Below are 12,324 nucleotides of genomic sequence, written 5' to 3'. Positions count from 1 at the left end.
GCCGCCATGCGCCGGCAGTGGTCAACACCGCCTGGCTCCTCCGCTCCCCCTGCCGCCGGCGATCACCCCCCTCCATTTCCAGCTCCTCCATCGCCGCCGTTAACCACCACGAACCCATTGAAGCCGCGGCGTTCCATGCACCACTGCGCCCCCGTCGCGCCACCTCCGGCCACCATCTTTCTACCACTTCATCCCCGACCTCTTGGCAACCCATTGGACCCAACCCCAGCTCCGATCCGTCACCGGTGAAGCCCCACCAAGCCCATTTCCGATTTGTGCATTTTTGGCCTAAAACCACCCCTTGCGCCGCCACCCACGGCAAACCACCACCACCACTAGCTTCACCGACCTCTCTAGGCCCTACCCTACCATTTTTGGGTCTTCGTTTGTCCTCGTTGAAAAGTGGGTATCTGTGACCCACGGCCACAGTGTATTTTACACTGTGGTGTTGCTCAGACATCACCACTTGCAGCTTCGTGATCCTCCGGAAATTATTATATTGCACTGTAAGTATTTCTCCAAAGAACTTTCGTAATTTAAATGTATTTTTGCACTAACCCATTTCACTGTATATTTGGCATGCCGGACTGAGTCCGAGGAGTTCGGGGGTCGGATGGATTTGTGATTGGAGTTGTTTGGTTGGATTTGATTGGATTGGTCATTGTTGGTTTGGATATTGTGTTGGTACATGTGCATTTCATTATTTCATGCATGATCATGTTTGTAAAAGAAAACTGGGTTTTCGTGTATTGCATTCATGTTCATGTATTTATGAAAACTGGGTTTTCATGTGAAAATGGATTTTTGGTGCGTGTGTATCATGACCCCAAGCCGAGATGGGGTATTAACTCGGTGGAGCTCCTCTGGTTACTCGGGAGCGGAATATACTGAGTAACGTCTCCTGGATTGTCGCCGGGCGACAATGGGATCGGACGAGATGGTCTCGTGCCGACTCCGTGGTCCTTCTGCTGGCGGGGACTAGAGGATTTCTGGCCACGTACGCGCTGGGCGCGGAACTGGGCATCGCTCGTTGCGTAGTGTGGGTGCTTGGCCATGTACGCGCTGGGCGTGAAATTAAGCACCGCTACGAAGCCAGAACGTGCGGATGGTCCATAGGGGAGGCCATGGTGCATATAGAAATAATGCATGGTGCATTGGGAATTAATGCACTATTTTCTGGAAAAATAGTGCGAGTTGAATTTTGGGTAAATCATTTTCTGGGAAAATGTTTTACGGATAATTTGGGCCAAAATGGGATTTTGGTGTGTGTTGGAAAATTATCATTTTCGGGAAAAATGATGTTTTGTGGAAAATGCATATTTTTCATGTGCATGCATGTTAGTTGCATTTAATGCATTTTATATTACGTTGTTGTTTGGGTTATACTTACCTGCGATACCATTTTGTGGTAACGCAGATTTTGATGCTGAGGAGGAGGAGAGCGAGCCTGAGGAGACGGCTCTGCCTGAGGAGTGATCTGGGATCACTCGTTTGTATATCTGGAACTATTGTAAATTATTTTATGGATGACTGTATAACTGCTATTTAAATCTTTACTGATGTTTGATTGTAAATAAATTCTGGTACTTAGTTGACTATCCGCTGCGTTATTTTATTTGTACACTGTTGCATGTACACACACTGGCACTTCGTTGGGATGTGTGACCGTGTTGTCACCATCCTGACGTCACGATTCCCTTGTTTTTTTTTTGTACATGGGAGTCGGGGCGTCACAATAGCAAGCATATGCCATCTCATTTAGCTCATCTATCTACCGTGTTGCAAACATTACAACATCTAATTTATGCTAAGCAATCAAAGTGTAGGTTTGCATGCCAGGAAATAGAGTATTTGGGGCATCTAATTTCAAAAGAGGGGGTGAGGGCAAATCCTAGATAATTGGAGTCTATGGTTACTTGGCCTTTACCTAAAAACCTGAAGTCATTAAGAGGTTTTTTAAGGTAGGCAGACTACTATAAAAAATTTATTAGGGGCTATGGTCAGATTGCGGCCCCTTTGACATCTTTATTAAAAAAAGATGCTTTTGCTTGGACAGATTCTGCTACTAAGTCTTTTAATGACTTGAAAGTTGCTGCCACGAGTCCTCCTGTACTTGCCCTACCTGATTTCACCAAAGCATTTGTCATTGAATGTGATGCTTGTGCAACTGGTGTAGGAGCAGTTTTGATGAAAGACCAAAGACCCTTAACCTTTTTTAGTCAAGCTTTGAAGGGAAAAAAATCTAGCTCTTTCCACTTATGAAAAAGAGTTCCTAGCCTTAGTGCTAGCTGTTAAGAAATGGATACCATACCTTTTGGGAAGTGTTTTTGTGGTCAGAACTAGCCACCATAGCCTTAAATATTTACTTGAGCAGAAGATTGGCACTGCTGCACAGCAGAGATGACTTTCTAAACTCCTTGGCTATGAGTTTACAATTGAATATAAGAATGGTGTGGAGAACAAGGTGGTTGATGCCTTGTCTCACAAAGATCAGGTTAATGAACTTGGGGAATTGGCAGCTTTATCATACCCTACACCAGCATGGCTCTCAGAATTAAAAGTAGCTTATGATGTAGATCAGGATATGCATAAACTAATCACTGCATTGCAACTTGATCCTACTTCTAATTCTTCATTTAAACTGAGGCATGGCATTTTGTTTAAGAAAGCCGAAATTTATGTGCCTGATTTTCTACCCTTGAAACAACAGATTTTGAATTACTTGCACTCTAGTCCTGCTGCTGGTCATTCTGGTTTTCACAAGTGCATGCACAGAGCAAGATTGGGATTTTATTGGCCTGGTCTCAAGCATGATGTAAAACAGTTCATTCATGAATGTGAAATCTGTCAAAGGAATAAGATCCAAAATGTCCTTCCAGCTAGGTTTTTACAGCCCTTACCTATTCCTGAGCAAATTTGGACTGATCTCTCAATGGATTTTATTGAAGGGTTGCCCATTTCGAGAGGGTATTCTGGCATTATGGTTGTAATGGACAGATTATCAAAGTATGCCAATTTTATGCTCTTGAAACATCCATTTACAGCTACTCTAGTAGCTTCACTGTCCTGCAATAATGTTTCTAAGTTGCATGGTTTACCTAAAACCATTGTTTCTGATCGTGGCTCAACATTTACTAGTTCATTTTGGAAAGAACTTTTCAGATTACAAGGAGTTAATCTTTCTTATTCTTCAACCTATCACCCCCAAAGTGATGGCCAAATAGAAGCCGTCAACAAGTGTCTTGAACACTTTCTGAGACCTTTTTCTAGTGACAAACCAAAGCTATGGGTGGATTGGCTTTCATTGGCTGAATGGTGGTATAACTCCACATTCCATACTTCCACAAAGCTAACTCCATTTAAAGCTATTTATGGGGAAGCTTACATTCCTGGTTTGACTTCAAATTAGATAATGGATCAGTTATTGCAAACTCAAGAACATATTCTTCTTACACTCAAGTCCAATTTATCTCTGGCTCAAGATATAATGAAGTTTTATTATGACAAGCATAGGACTGACAGGAAATTTTCTGTGGGAGATTGGATTTATCTTAAACTCCAACCCTATAGACAGCAATATGTGGCAGTCAGGAGGAATCTTAAACTTTCACCTCGATATTTTGGGCCATTTAGATCACTCATAGAATTGGCAAAGTGGCATATCGATTATGTTTACCCTCAGATTCACTCTTACATCCAGTTTTTCATGTTTCTGTGCTGAGGAAAAAAATTAGGGACCAGTTTACACCTCTCTCTACCTCACCCCCAGTTGATTTGCAATGGGAGTTAAGGCCTCAACCTGAGAAAATTATAGAGAAGAAGTGTCAAGAAGGACAATAGGGCAATGGTGGAAGTCTTGATTCAATGGGAAGGTGCTGGAGTGGAAGATTGCACATGGGAACCTTACTGGAAGCTTCGGCAGCAATTTTCTCACCTTGTGGGCAAGGTGCTTTAAAGGGGGAGGGTGTGTTATGGGTTGAGAAAGTGCCGGACTGGAAGCGTTGCATTCTTGGTATGGCGAGATGGAGGTAGGCAATGTGCTTTGTTGATGGAGCCTTCTATGTGTGTTCATAAGTTAGAAGTGGAAAGGTTGTTGATGACAGTTAGATGTGAAGGAGAAGTTGAGAATGGTGTCATGTTGTGCAGAATTAGTTTCATTCCTTTAATGGAACGTTGTCGTTTAATGTCTTTTTCTTCTTATTAATTGTAAACGCAGTCGTTTTACTTACTGAAACTACAATAAGTGTTTGTTAAAACAATGTCGTTTTGTTCAAACATTCACTATAAATAGAGAACTTCGAGGAAAAAGTTCCCAGGGGGATAATTCATTCATTATACAGACTTATCTCTTCTCTCTCTACTTTATTCTTCATTTCTTCTCTAATTCTGCAAAATGACTTCTCGAACAAGTCAGTTTGGGTCCATTACAAACTTTTTCCTCTCCAGTTAGCTTTAATATAGAAGGGACAAAATGGTGGGGAAATCAACTTTCTTTTCGTTTGTTTATTTAGGGCTTTGTTTGGTTATTGAGAAACGTAGGATAGAAAGAAAAAACATTTAGGGCACGATTTTTTGCCTTGCTATGTGACGCCATTAGATTTGATTAATTTATTTCAACTTGATTAACTTGAACAATATAGTTTTAGCAGAATGAATATACAATATAGTTAATTTATCAAGTAATTTTTAAAAGGTATGTCTAATGATTGATACCTTGGGTAGTTTAATATTTTTCACTTATGAGGATGATTGGATTTTGGTTGGAAATAACAGTTAGGACTTGGGGGATTTTGATAGCTTATTTTCTCTCCTTTCATGTGGCTTTTCAATACTGCATGTAAATCCATGAAAATAGAAAATAGTGTATGTAAATTTTTTTTTTATGAGTAATAATTTTATTCAAAAAAATAGGCATAAGCACAAGTACATATGACGTATAGAAAGGAAATACTTAACAACTTCCAGAAACAAAAAGAAAACTAATTACACCAAAAAGCTAAAATAGATGCATAAAATTATCCACCATTACAAAAGATTTAGCCCAAGAACTCAAAGTACTCAAGAAAAAAAACCCTAAGATCTCCCAAAGAATGTTCTCTATCTTTGAAGCATCTCTCATTTCTTTCTAGCCAAATGCACCACATAAGACAAGGAGGAATTATTTTCCAAACGCTTGCCGCCTTCTTAGTACAGCCCTTCACATGCACCCTTCCACCCTACCAATAAATCCACCACTTCCCTGGGCATTACCCAATATAATCCTATCCAACTCAAAACCTCGTTCCACAAGAATCTTGTCACTTCAATTTCACTATCAATTTGATGCCTCTATCGTTTTACTTAAATTAATTTTGCAATTTTGATAGACCATGCAATTTCTTAGTAATGTCGACGTATTGTTCTTCGGAAGTAGGATTTCGTGACTGCCTTCACAATTTTTTCTAGTTTTCTTTAATCAATTAAGTTCTGGGATGGAAAGTTTTATAGTGATCTTAACTAAAAAGTGCATTTAAGTGCGGTATAGCTCGAGATGTTAACCTTACATATGCATCCCTATGAGCTAGTCTGAATATCCAATTTTTAATCTGTACAAAGGATTGCTTCCTCTATGTTCCTATTTATTATTTGTTTCTAGCTATGCTCAGGATGATCTGTTATTTGTGATTTTTTTTACTATATAGCTTACCCGCACAATAATCATGCATGTCTAGCATGCAGCCACCGGCATGGGTACTGTACGTATATTCAATCTAGAAAGTAGTCAATTCATCAGTTTGTGCAGGCAAATTTTGCAGTTAAGCATACGTTTCTTCACAATTTACTTTTATTGGAGGCCATTTTTTTATTAATTTTGCAACGTGAATTAAAGAAATTGCCAAACAATCCAGGCCAATATTCTTGACCATTTATGTAATTCAATAGCCATCCTCGAGCTTCATTCTGTGGAACTGATGTAGGAATTAAAAGATAAACAGTGAACATTAGATTTAAAATCTGGCCAAGTTAATACTATAAGATGATATAAATGTTATGAAGTGTGTTAATCACAGCCACAGAAAGTTGTACACAGGTGCTGCTTAATGCTTCTACTAAGAAAAACCTTAATGTCAAAACATCCAACATGAACTACTGATCATGCTGCAGTTCTGTCAGTGTTCACCAGTACTTGTTTATTTTTCCAATCAAATGGTTAAGAATGACTCACAGCTCTGCTGGTTTTGCACGAGGCCAATAGAATGATCAAAGTCTCTTAACATTTCCTTGTGCATGCAGCTAGCAGATTGAAATTAATGTCTACCATGTTGGAATTTATGCAGGCATAGTACTTGACTGGTACTCCTTTGTTGAATACTCAATTCCTAACAAGTACATTTTTCCTTTTGCGCAAAAAATCGGAATCAAGTTATCCTCAAACCAATGTACTTTTCAATGTTATCACCCTCCTTTGGTTGCTGGAGGCCGTGCCGCCTTTCACGAATCAAAATTAACGTGTCAAAAATTATCATAGTTTGATTATATTGTTCATATTTGAATGTGGAATTCATTGCATGTGATCTAGGGAAAAGAAAGTTCAGGATGATTAGACACCTGCTTGGCGTGTATGGTTCTAGCTACTCATCCATGCTTTATGCTCAACTACAATTCTTCTCAAGCCCCAACTACAATTCTCCTCTCTGCAATAGCTTACTGTGGCCAAATTAAAGCCTATAGGATCATTTCTATGCCAAAGCAAGAGGGTATATTGTATTCATGAACTTTTCAATTTTCCCATTGATTTATGACATCAAGTACTGTAGTCCAGTTTTAACATTTAACATTATCCAAGGAAGCATGCAAAAGTTGGGTCAAAGTTGATACACATTCATTGAATGACTTTCTTTTGGGGCTTTGTCCAATCCAATGACGCGATTGATTAATCTTGAAAATTCAGAGGAATCAGGACTATATATACCCCTATTCCTATCTAAGAATGGATCAGGATCTCAACTTACCACTTTTAAGCAAGTAGCTGCCTCTTGAAAGAATTCACAGTTTCTTTCCAAGTCTCGAAAACCCGGCCCTCCCCCTCCTTATCTCTCTTTCCCTCGATTTCCCTTATCCCTAATGGAAGCAAAAAATATTGTACCCCTACAGCCACCCACTTATGGAAATGTAATCACTGTTCTCAGCATTGATGGCGGAGGAATAAGAGGGCTTATACCAGGAACCATCCTTGATTTCTTAGAATCTGAGCTTCAGGTTAGATATATACAGCAATATAATGTTTCATGCCTAGAGAATCCTCCATCCAATGTATCCTTCATTGCATTTTTATTCACTTTCCAAGCATGCACGCTATATATATATATATAAGCAGAATGTTTCAGCAAGCATGTAATCTTCTATCATTTACACTGAACTGTGTGTGCATGGTGCAGAAGCTGGACGGGGAAGATGCAAGAATTGCAGATTATTTTGATGTGATTGCAGGAACAAGCACAGGCGGCCTTGTAACTGCCATGCTAACTGCTCCAAATGAAAAGAACAGACCTGTCTTTGCTGCTAAGGATATCAAGGACTTCTACCAAAACCATTGCCCTAAAATATTCCCACAAAACAAGTAAATTTAGAACTCATTTGAGATGAAACTCTACTTTTCGTGAGAACAAAACTTTCCTATTTGATTATTAGCCTGATTCCATTCATTTTAGTTACTAAAACGAGTTATGTACTTTTTCCAAAATTGCAGTTGTCCTCTATTTCCACTTACTACAAAGGTCCTCAAAGCCCTTTCCGGACCCAAGTACGATGGGAAGTATCTACATAACCTTGTTAGGGAAAAGCTGGGAAGTACAAGAATGCATCAGACTTTGACTAATGTTGTCATCCCAACCTTTGATCTCAAGCGACTGCAGCCAACCGTCTTCTCTAGCTATGAGGTTGAATATCATCTTCTCTTCAAATAGAATCATCAAGACACTTCTTATCCTCTCAATTAGGAAGTGATTGCAAATGATGGAATACTAAGATTCACTTTGGTTTCCTTCTTTTATGCACCAGGTAAAAAAAAACCCAAGCTTAGATGCCCTACTCTCAGATGTCTGTATCTCAACCTCAGCTGCACCAACTTATCTTCCACCTTATTACTTCGAAACCAAAGACCCAGAAGGGAACGTCAGAGAATTCAACCTTACAGATGGTGGGGTTGCTGCTAATAATCCGGTATCTTCAAGCTGTTTCAGATCTTACCTGATGCCAATAATAGTAATTTTAGCATGTTTTTTCTTTTCCTGTGAAAAATATAATCCAAAGTACTGGTGTTAACCTGCTAAATTGGTGTCTTTTCCAGGCTTTACTTGCCATTGGTGAAGTGACAAAGGAGATCCTTAGAGGAAGTCCCGACTTCTTCCCTATAAAACCAATGGACTATGGCCGGTTTTTGGTCATATCATTAGGAACTGGCTCGCATAAAGACGAAGAGAAATACAAGGCTCGTGATGCAGCCAAGTGGGGCATACTAGATTGGTTAACCAGAGGTGGTTCCACCCCAATAATTGATGTATTTTCTCAAGCAAGTGCAGATATGGTTGACGTCCATCTCTCTGAGGTTTTCCAAGCCCTTCATTCTGAGGAAAGCTATCTGCGGATTCAGGTATATCATGTTTATTCAAATCCATATTTCCATGACGCTAGGCATGTTTTTATGCACTCGATTAACATGGGCATGTTTAATATTTGAATCAAAATAATGCAGGACGATACATTGAGTGGGGTAGTATCTTCTGTGGACGTTGCCACAACGAAGAACTTGGATGATCTTGTCAAAGTTGGAGAAGAATTGCTGAAAAAACGAGTCTCTAGGGTGAATCTGGATACTGGCCTCTTTGAACCTACAAATAGCGAAACAAATGCAGAGGCTCTCGTAAGGTATATTACAGATGAAAAAGATTTGTATAGTCTAGAGAGTGGGCAAGTCTTTCTTAAAAAAAAAAAATAGATCATAAATTAAAGTGAGATTCACATAAAAATAAATATTTTTTAACGTTGAATTCTATTTATTTTTCAGTGAGGTCTGTTTGGTAACACAATTGTTCTCAAGTATTCTTAGATACTTTCAGATATTTCCTTCTCAAACATTAAAAACACAAAACACTTTTCAATTTCATATTTTTAAATTTTTTATCTAATCATTACAACTTTTTCAAATTTCAAAGCATTAAAACACAAAAAGCGATACTATTTTTTCAAATTTTCAAACAAAAATTATATTAGAAAATTATATTCAAATAATTTTTTAATTTTATAATATTTTCATTCTATTTTCTCTCTCATTTCTCAAAACTCAATAAAGTATCTTAATTTAAACCATTTTACTACTATTCACAGATATATTGAGATATTCTAAATATCTAGACAGGCCCTGAGAGTGTGCAAAATTTGCACACTCTAAAACTGTATCTAACTAGCATTACTCTTTTATATATATCGAACTTTTTTTTTTGGAGTATCTTTTTCACATTAAGATATAACATAATAATGGAAAGCATAAAATATGTCTTTGCTGCAGGTTTGCAAAACTTCTTTCCCAAGAGAGGCATCTTCGTCATGCTAGGTCTCCCGTTGGACAAGTTAAAAGTCATGATAATCATGATGTCACCTTTTACTAGGGTTTTCGCTTCCCTGTTCCTCTCGTTTCTGGCCTCCCAATCAAACTTTCAGAGTGTCAACGTGCATGCATACCAAACCAGCAGTGGATTGTTCTTTCACCTACCTAATAAACGCTAACAACAGCTACAACATACCTAGAAACATCTTTTATGTTTTAAGCACCCACGATTAAATGAGAGCTTAGAACATATTTTCAGATGTTTTAATTATATATCAATGTGTCTCAATTAGTATTGTTTCTTAATTTGGGTTTAATTCTTGTTTTTTTTCTTCTCTCAATAATTATTGGTTCTGTTTGTCTCGATTAATGTTTCTGAAAGTTATAGCTTTAGTTGTCCGATTGGATCAAATGGAATATGGTTCTTAATTCCTTTAGTAATTAGCCTCTTGTTTGGTTGCTAAGAAAGGAAGAAAATTAATAAAGCGATTTATTAGACATTGTGAGCAGCTTTCCGTTGATGGATTAATATTATTGTTTTTATATCTTCTTTTTTATCTTCTTTTTTCCTTTTTCGTGATTGATAAGTCTTGTGATTAATTCCTTCCAAACAAACATTTAGAAAAGGAGTGCAGAAAAATGGATTATTTGTGATAAAAATAAACTCATTTTAGCATAAAATAGTCATTTTCGTAAGAAATAACTGGTCATAAATAAACAGTTTTCTCATAATAAGCAAGAAAGTAATTGTAATTAAATAAACTTATATTTATGTAGCTAAATTGTATGATTAATATATAGGCCAAAGAGCGCGCATATTTATAGTTAAAGTTACAATAATACAATAAATACACATCTGTCAATAATGTTAATTGATCCACCATAATTAGAATAATTAACCTAAATATATATTATTGTAAAGATCAGCAATAAATATTACCATAACATGAAAATTTCTATAATAAAAAAGTAGGTAATTATATATATTCTAATTATGACCAAAGCAATGTATTTGTTGCTGCATGGAAAGGATGCCACACGTTAGCCAAAAAATTTTGGCTATTATATATAAAAATAAAAATTTTATGTGCAGTCATTTTTGTATATATTATTTACGCACTTCACTAATATAATTGGCTGTATTATTTTTTTAATCAATCACATTAATAAAATATATAAAAAATATATAAAAGTGACTATATATAACAGAATTCGTATAAAAATAGATCATGACGCGGCCGTAACATCTAAATGTAAATAGATCAAGTTGTTGATCAGTATATTTATGGGTTTGCCTTTTCTACAGTACCACAACTGCATTAACCAAATAGTACTGCAGTAGTACCTGTCATAGGACCTACTAAAATTAAATGCAGATTAATTACTGAAAGAGGGGGAAAAAAACAAAAAAATAAGTACTAAAAGTAGTTATATATAACAGAAATCATATAAAAATAGATCATGACGCGGCCGTAACATCTAAATATAAATAGATCAAGTTGTTGATCAGTATATTTATGGGTTTGCCTTTTCCACAGTACCACAACTGCATTAACCAAATAGTACTGCAGTAGTACCTGTCATAGGACCTACTAAAATTAAATGCAGATTAATTATTGAAAGAGAAAAAAAAATAAAAAAAATAATTATTAAAAGTGATTATATATAACAGAACTCATATAAAAATAAATCATGACGCGACCGTAACATCTAAATGTAAATAGATCAAGTTGTTGATCATTATATTTATGGGTATGCCTTTTCCACAGTATCACAACTGCATTAACCAAATAGTACTGCAGTAGTACCTGTCATAGGACCTACTAAAATTAAATGCAGATTTATTACTGAAAGAGGGGAAAAAAACAAAAAAATAAGTTAAATCTTATTAATTATTGTTGGATTGATAATTAGAGTAATGATAGATATAGTTGGTATACAAATCTCATCTCCTTTCCTGTGAAAAAATATGATCTATTATAAAAAAAAGTTGATCTTTTTCAAGTGTATGGGTCTCTTATATTTCTCTTCTTTTTTTTTTTTTTTCTAAAAGAGAGTACACAGTACTTGTATATATATTCTATGATTGTATATATCATTTTCCTTATAACTAAATTATATAATTTTTAGTATATTAATGCATTTTACCTTTATAATTTAAGAACCTCAATTTTCACTAAATAAATTGAAAACTCAGAATTAATTAATTATGTTTTTCAAGTAATTGAGTAGTGTAAAAAAATGACTTAGCATATTAAATTTTTATGTAACAAAAGTACACTTGAATATTGAAATTTCTTGACATAATTCCTTTAAAGATTTTGTAGAATTAAATATTTTTTATTTAATAGATGGAATGATTAATTATGTTACTAGCTAATTTCTTATATCGTTTAATTTGAACATGACCCATAGTTGAAATTAATTTGTTTTTTTTTTTTAACTTATGTACTGTATATTTAGTAAAAACTCAAAGAAATTTGATTCTAATTAGTTCAAGTAATATTCTGGAATTGCACGAGACAATTGACTTATCATGTTGATCTCTGGACTTGGACTTGAAAAGGACTGATATCTAATGCCCAACAGGATTGCGATTGATACCAATATTTTTCTGCATGACTATTTAATTTAATAATTTGTACTATGCTTTGTCATTTTCAATCAATTCCAATCTGCTCTAATTTATGTGTTCTTAATTGTTTCTACTCCAACAGGGAGCCACCACCCGCAGCCAG

The 12,324-nt window shown here is 36.1% G+C and overlaps 1 protein-coding gene across 1 annotated transcript; it reads left to right on the top strand.

The window, feature by feature from the left end:
* The first annotated feature begins 6,963 nt into the window (after positions 1–6,963).
* Positions 6,964–9,766, top strand: LOC121244928 (patatin-like protein 2). The gene is made up of 7 exons (XM_041143177.1): positions 6,964–7,239; positions 7,419–7,600; positions 7,730–7,919; positions 8,041–8,202; positions 8,330–8,632; positions 8,735–8,907; positions 9,548–9,766. The coding sequence occupies exons 1-7, from the start codon at positions 7,105–7,107 to the stop codon at positions 9,645–9,647; spliced, it is 1,245 nt and encodes a 414-aa protein (XP_040999111.1). The 5' UTR covers positions 6,964–7,104; the 3' UTR covers positions 9,648–9,766.
* Positions 9,767–12,324: the final 2,558 nt, after the last annotated feature.

This window comes from Juglans microcarpa x Juglans regia, chromosome 8S (assembly GCF_004785595.1).
Source record: "Juglans microcarpa x Juglans regia isolate MS1-56 chromosome 8S, Jm3101_v1.0, whole genome shotgun sequence".
NCBI lineage: Eukaryota > Viridiplantae > Streptophyta > Magnoliopsida > Fagales > Juglandaceae > Juglans > Juglans microcarpa x Juglans regia.
Note: the sequence above shows the minus strand (reverse complement) of the source record. Positions and strands in the feature narration are given on the sequence as shown.

Coding starts and splice junctions, on each gene's coding strand:
- LOC121244928 (XM_041143177.1), top strand. CDS start 7,105: ATGGAAGCAAAAAATATTGTACCCCTACAGCCACCCACTTATGGAAAT. Junction 7,240..7,418: donor TCTTAGAATCTGAGCTTCAG/GTTAGATATATA, acceptor TGCATGGTGCAG/AAGCTGGACGGGGAAGATGC. Junction 7,601..7,729: donor AAAATATTCCCACAAAACAA/GTAAATTTAGAA, acceptor CCAAAATTGCAG/TTGTCCTCTATTTCCACTTA.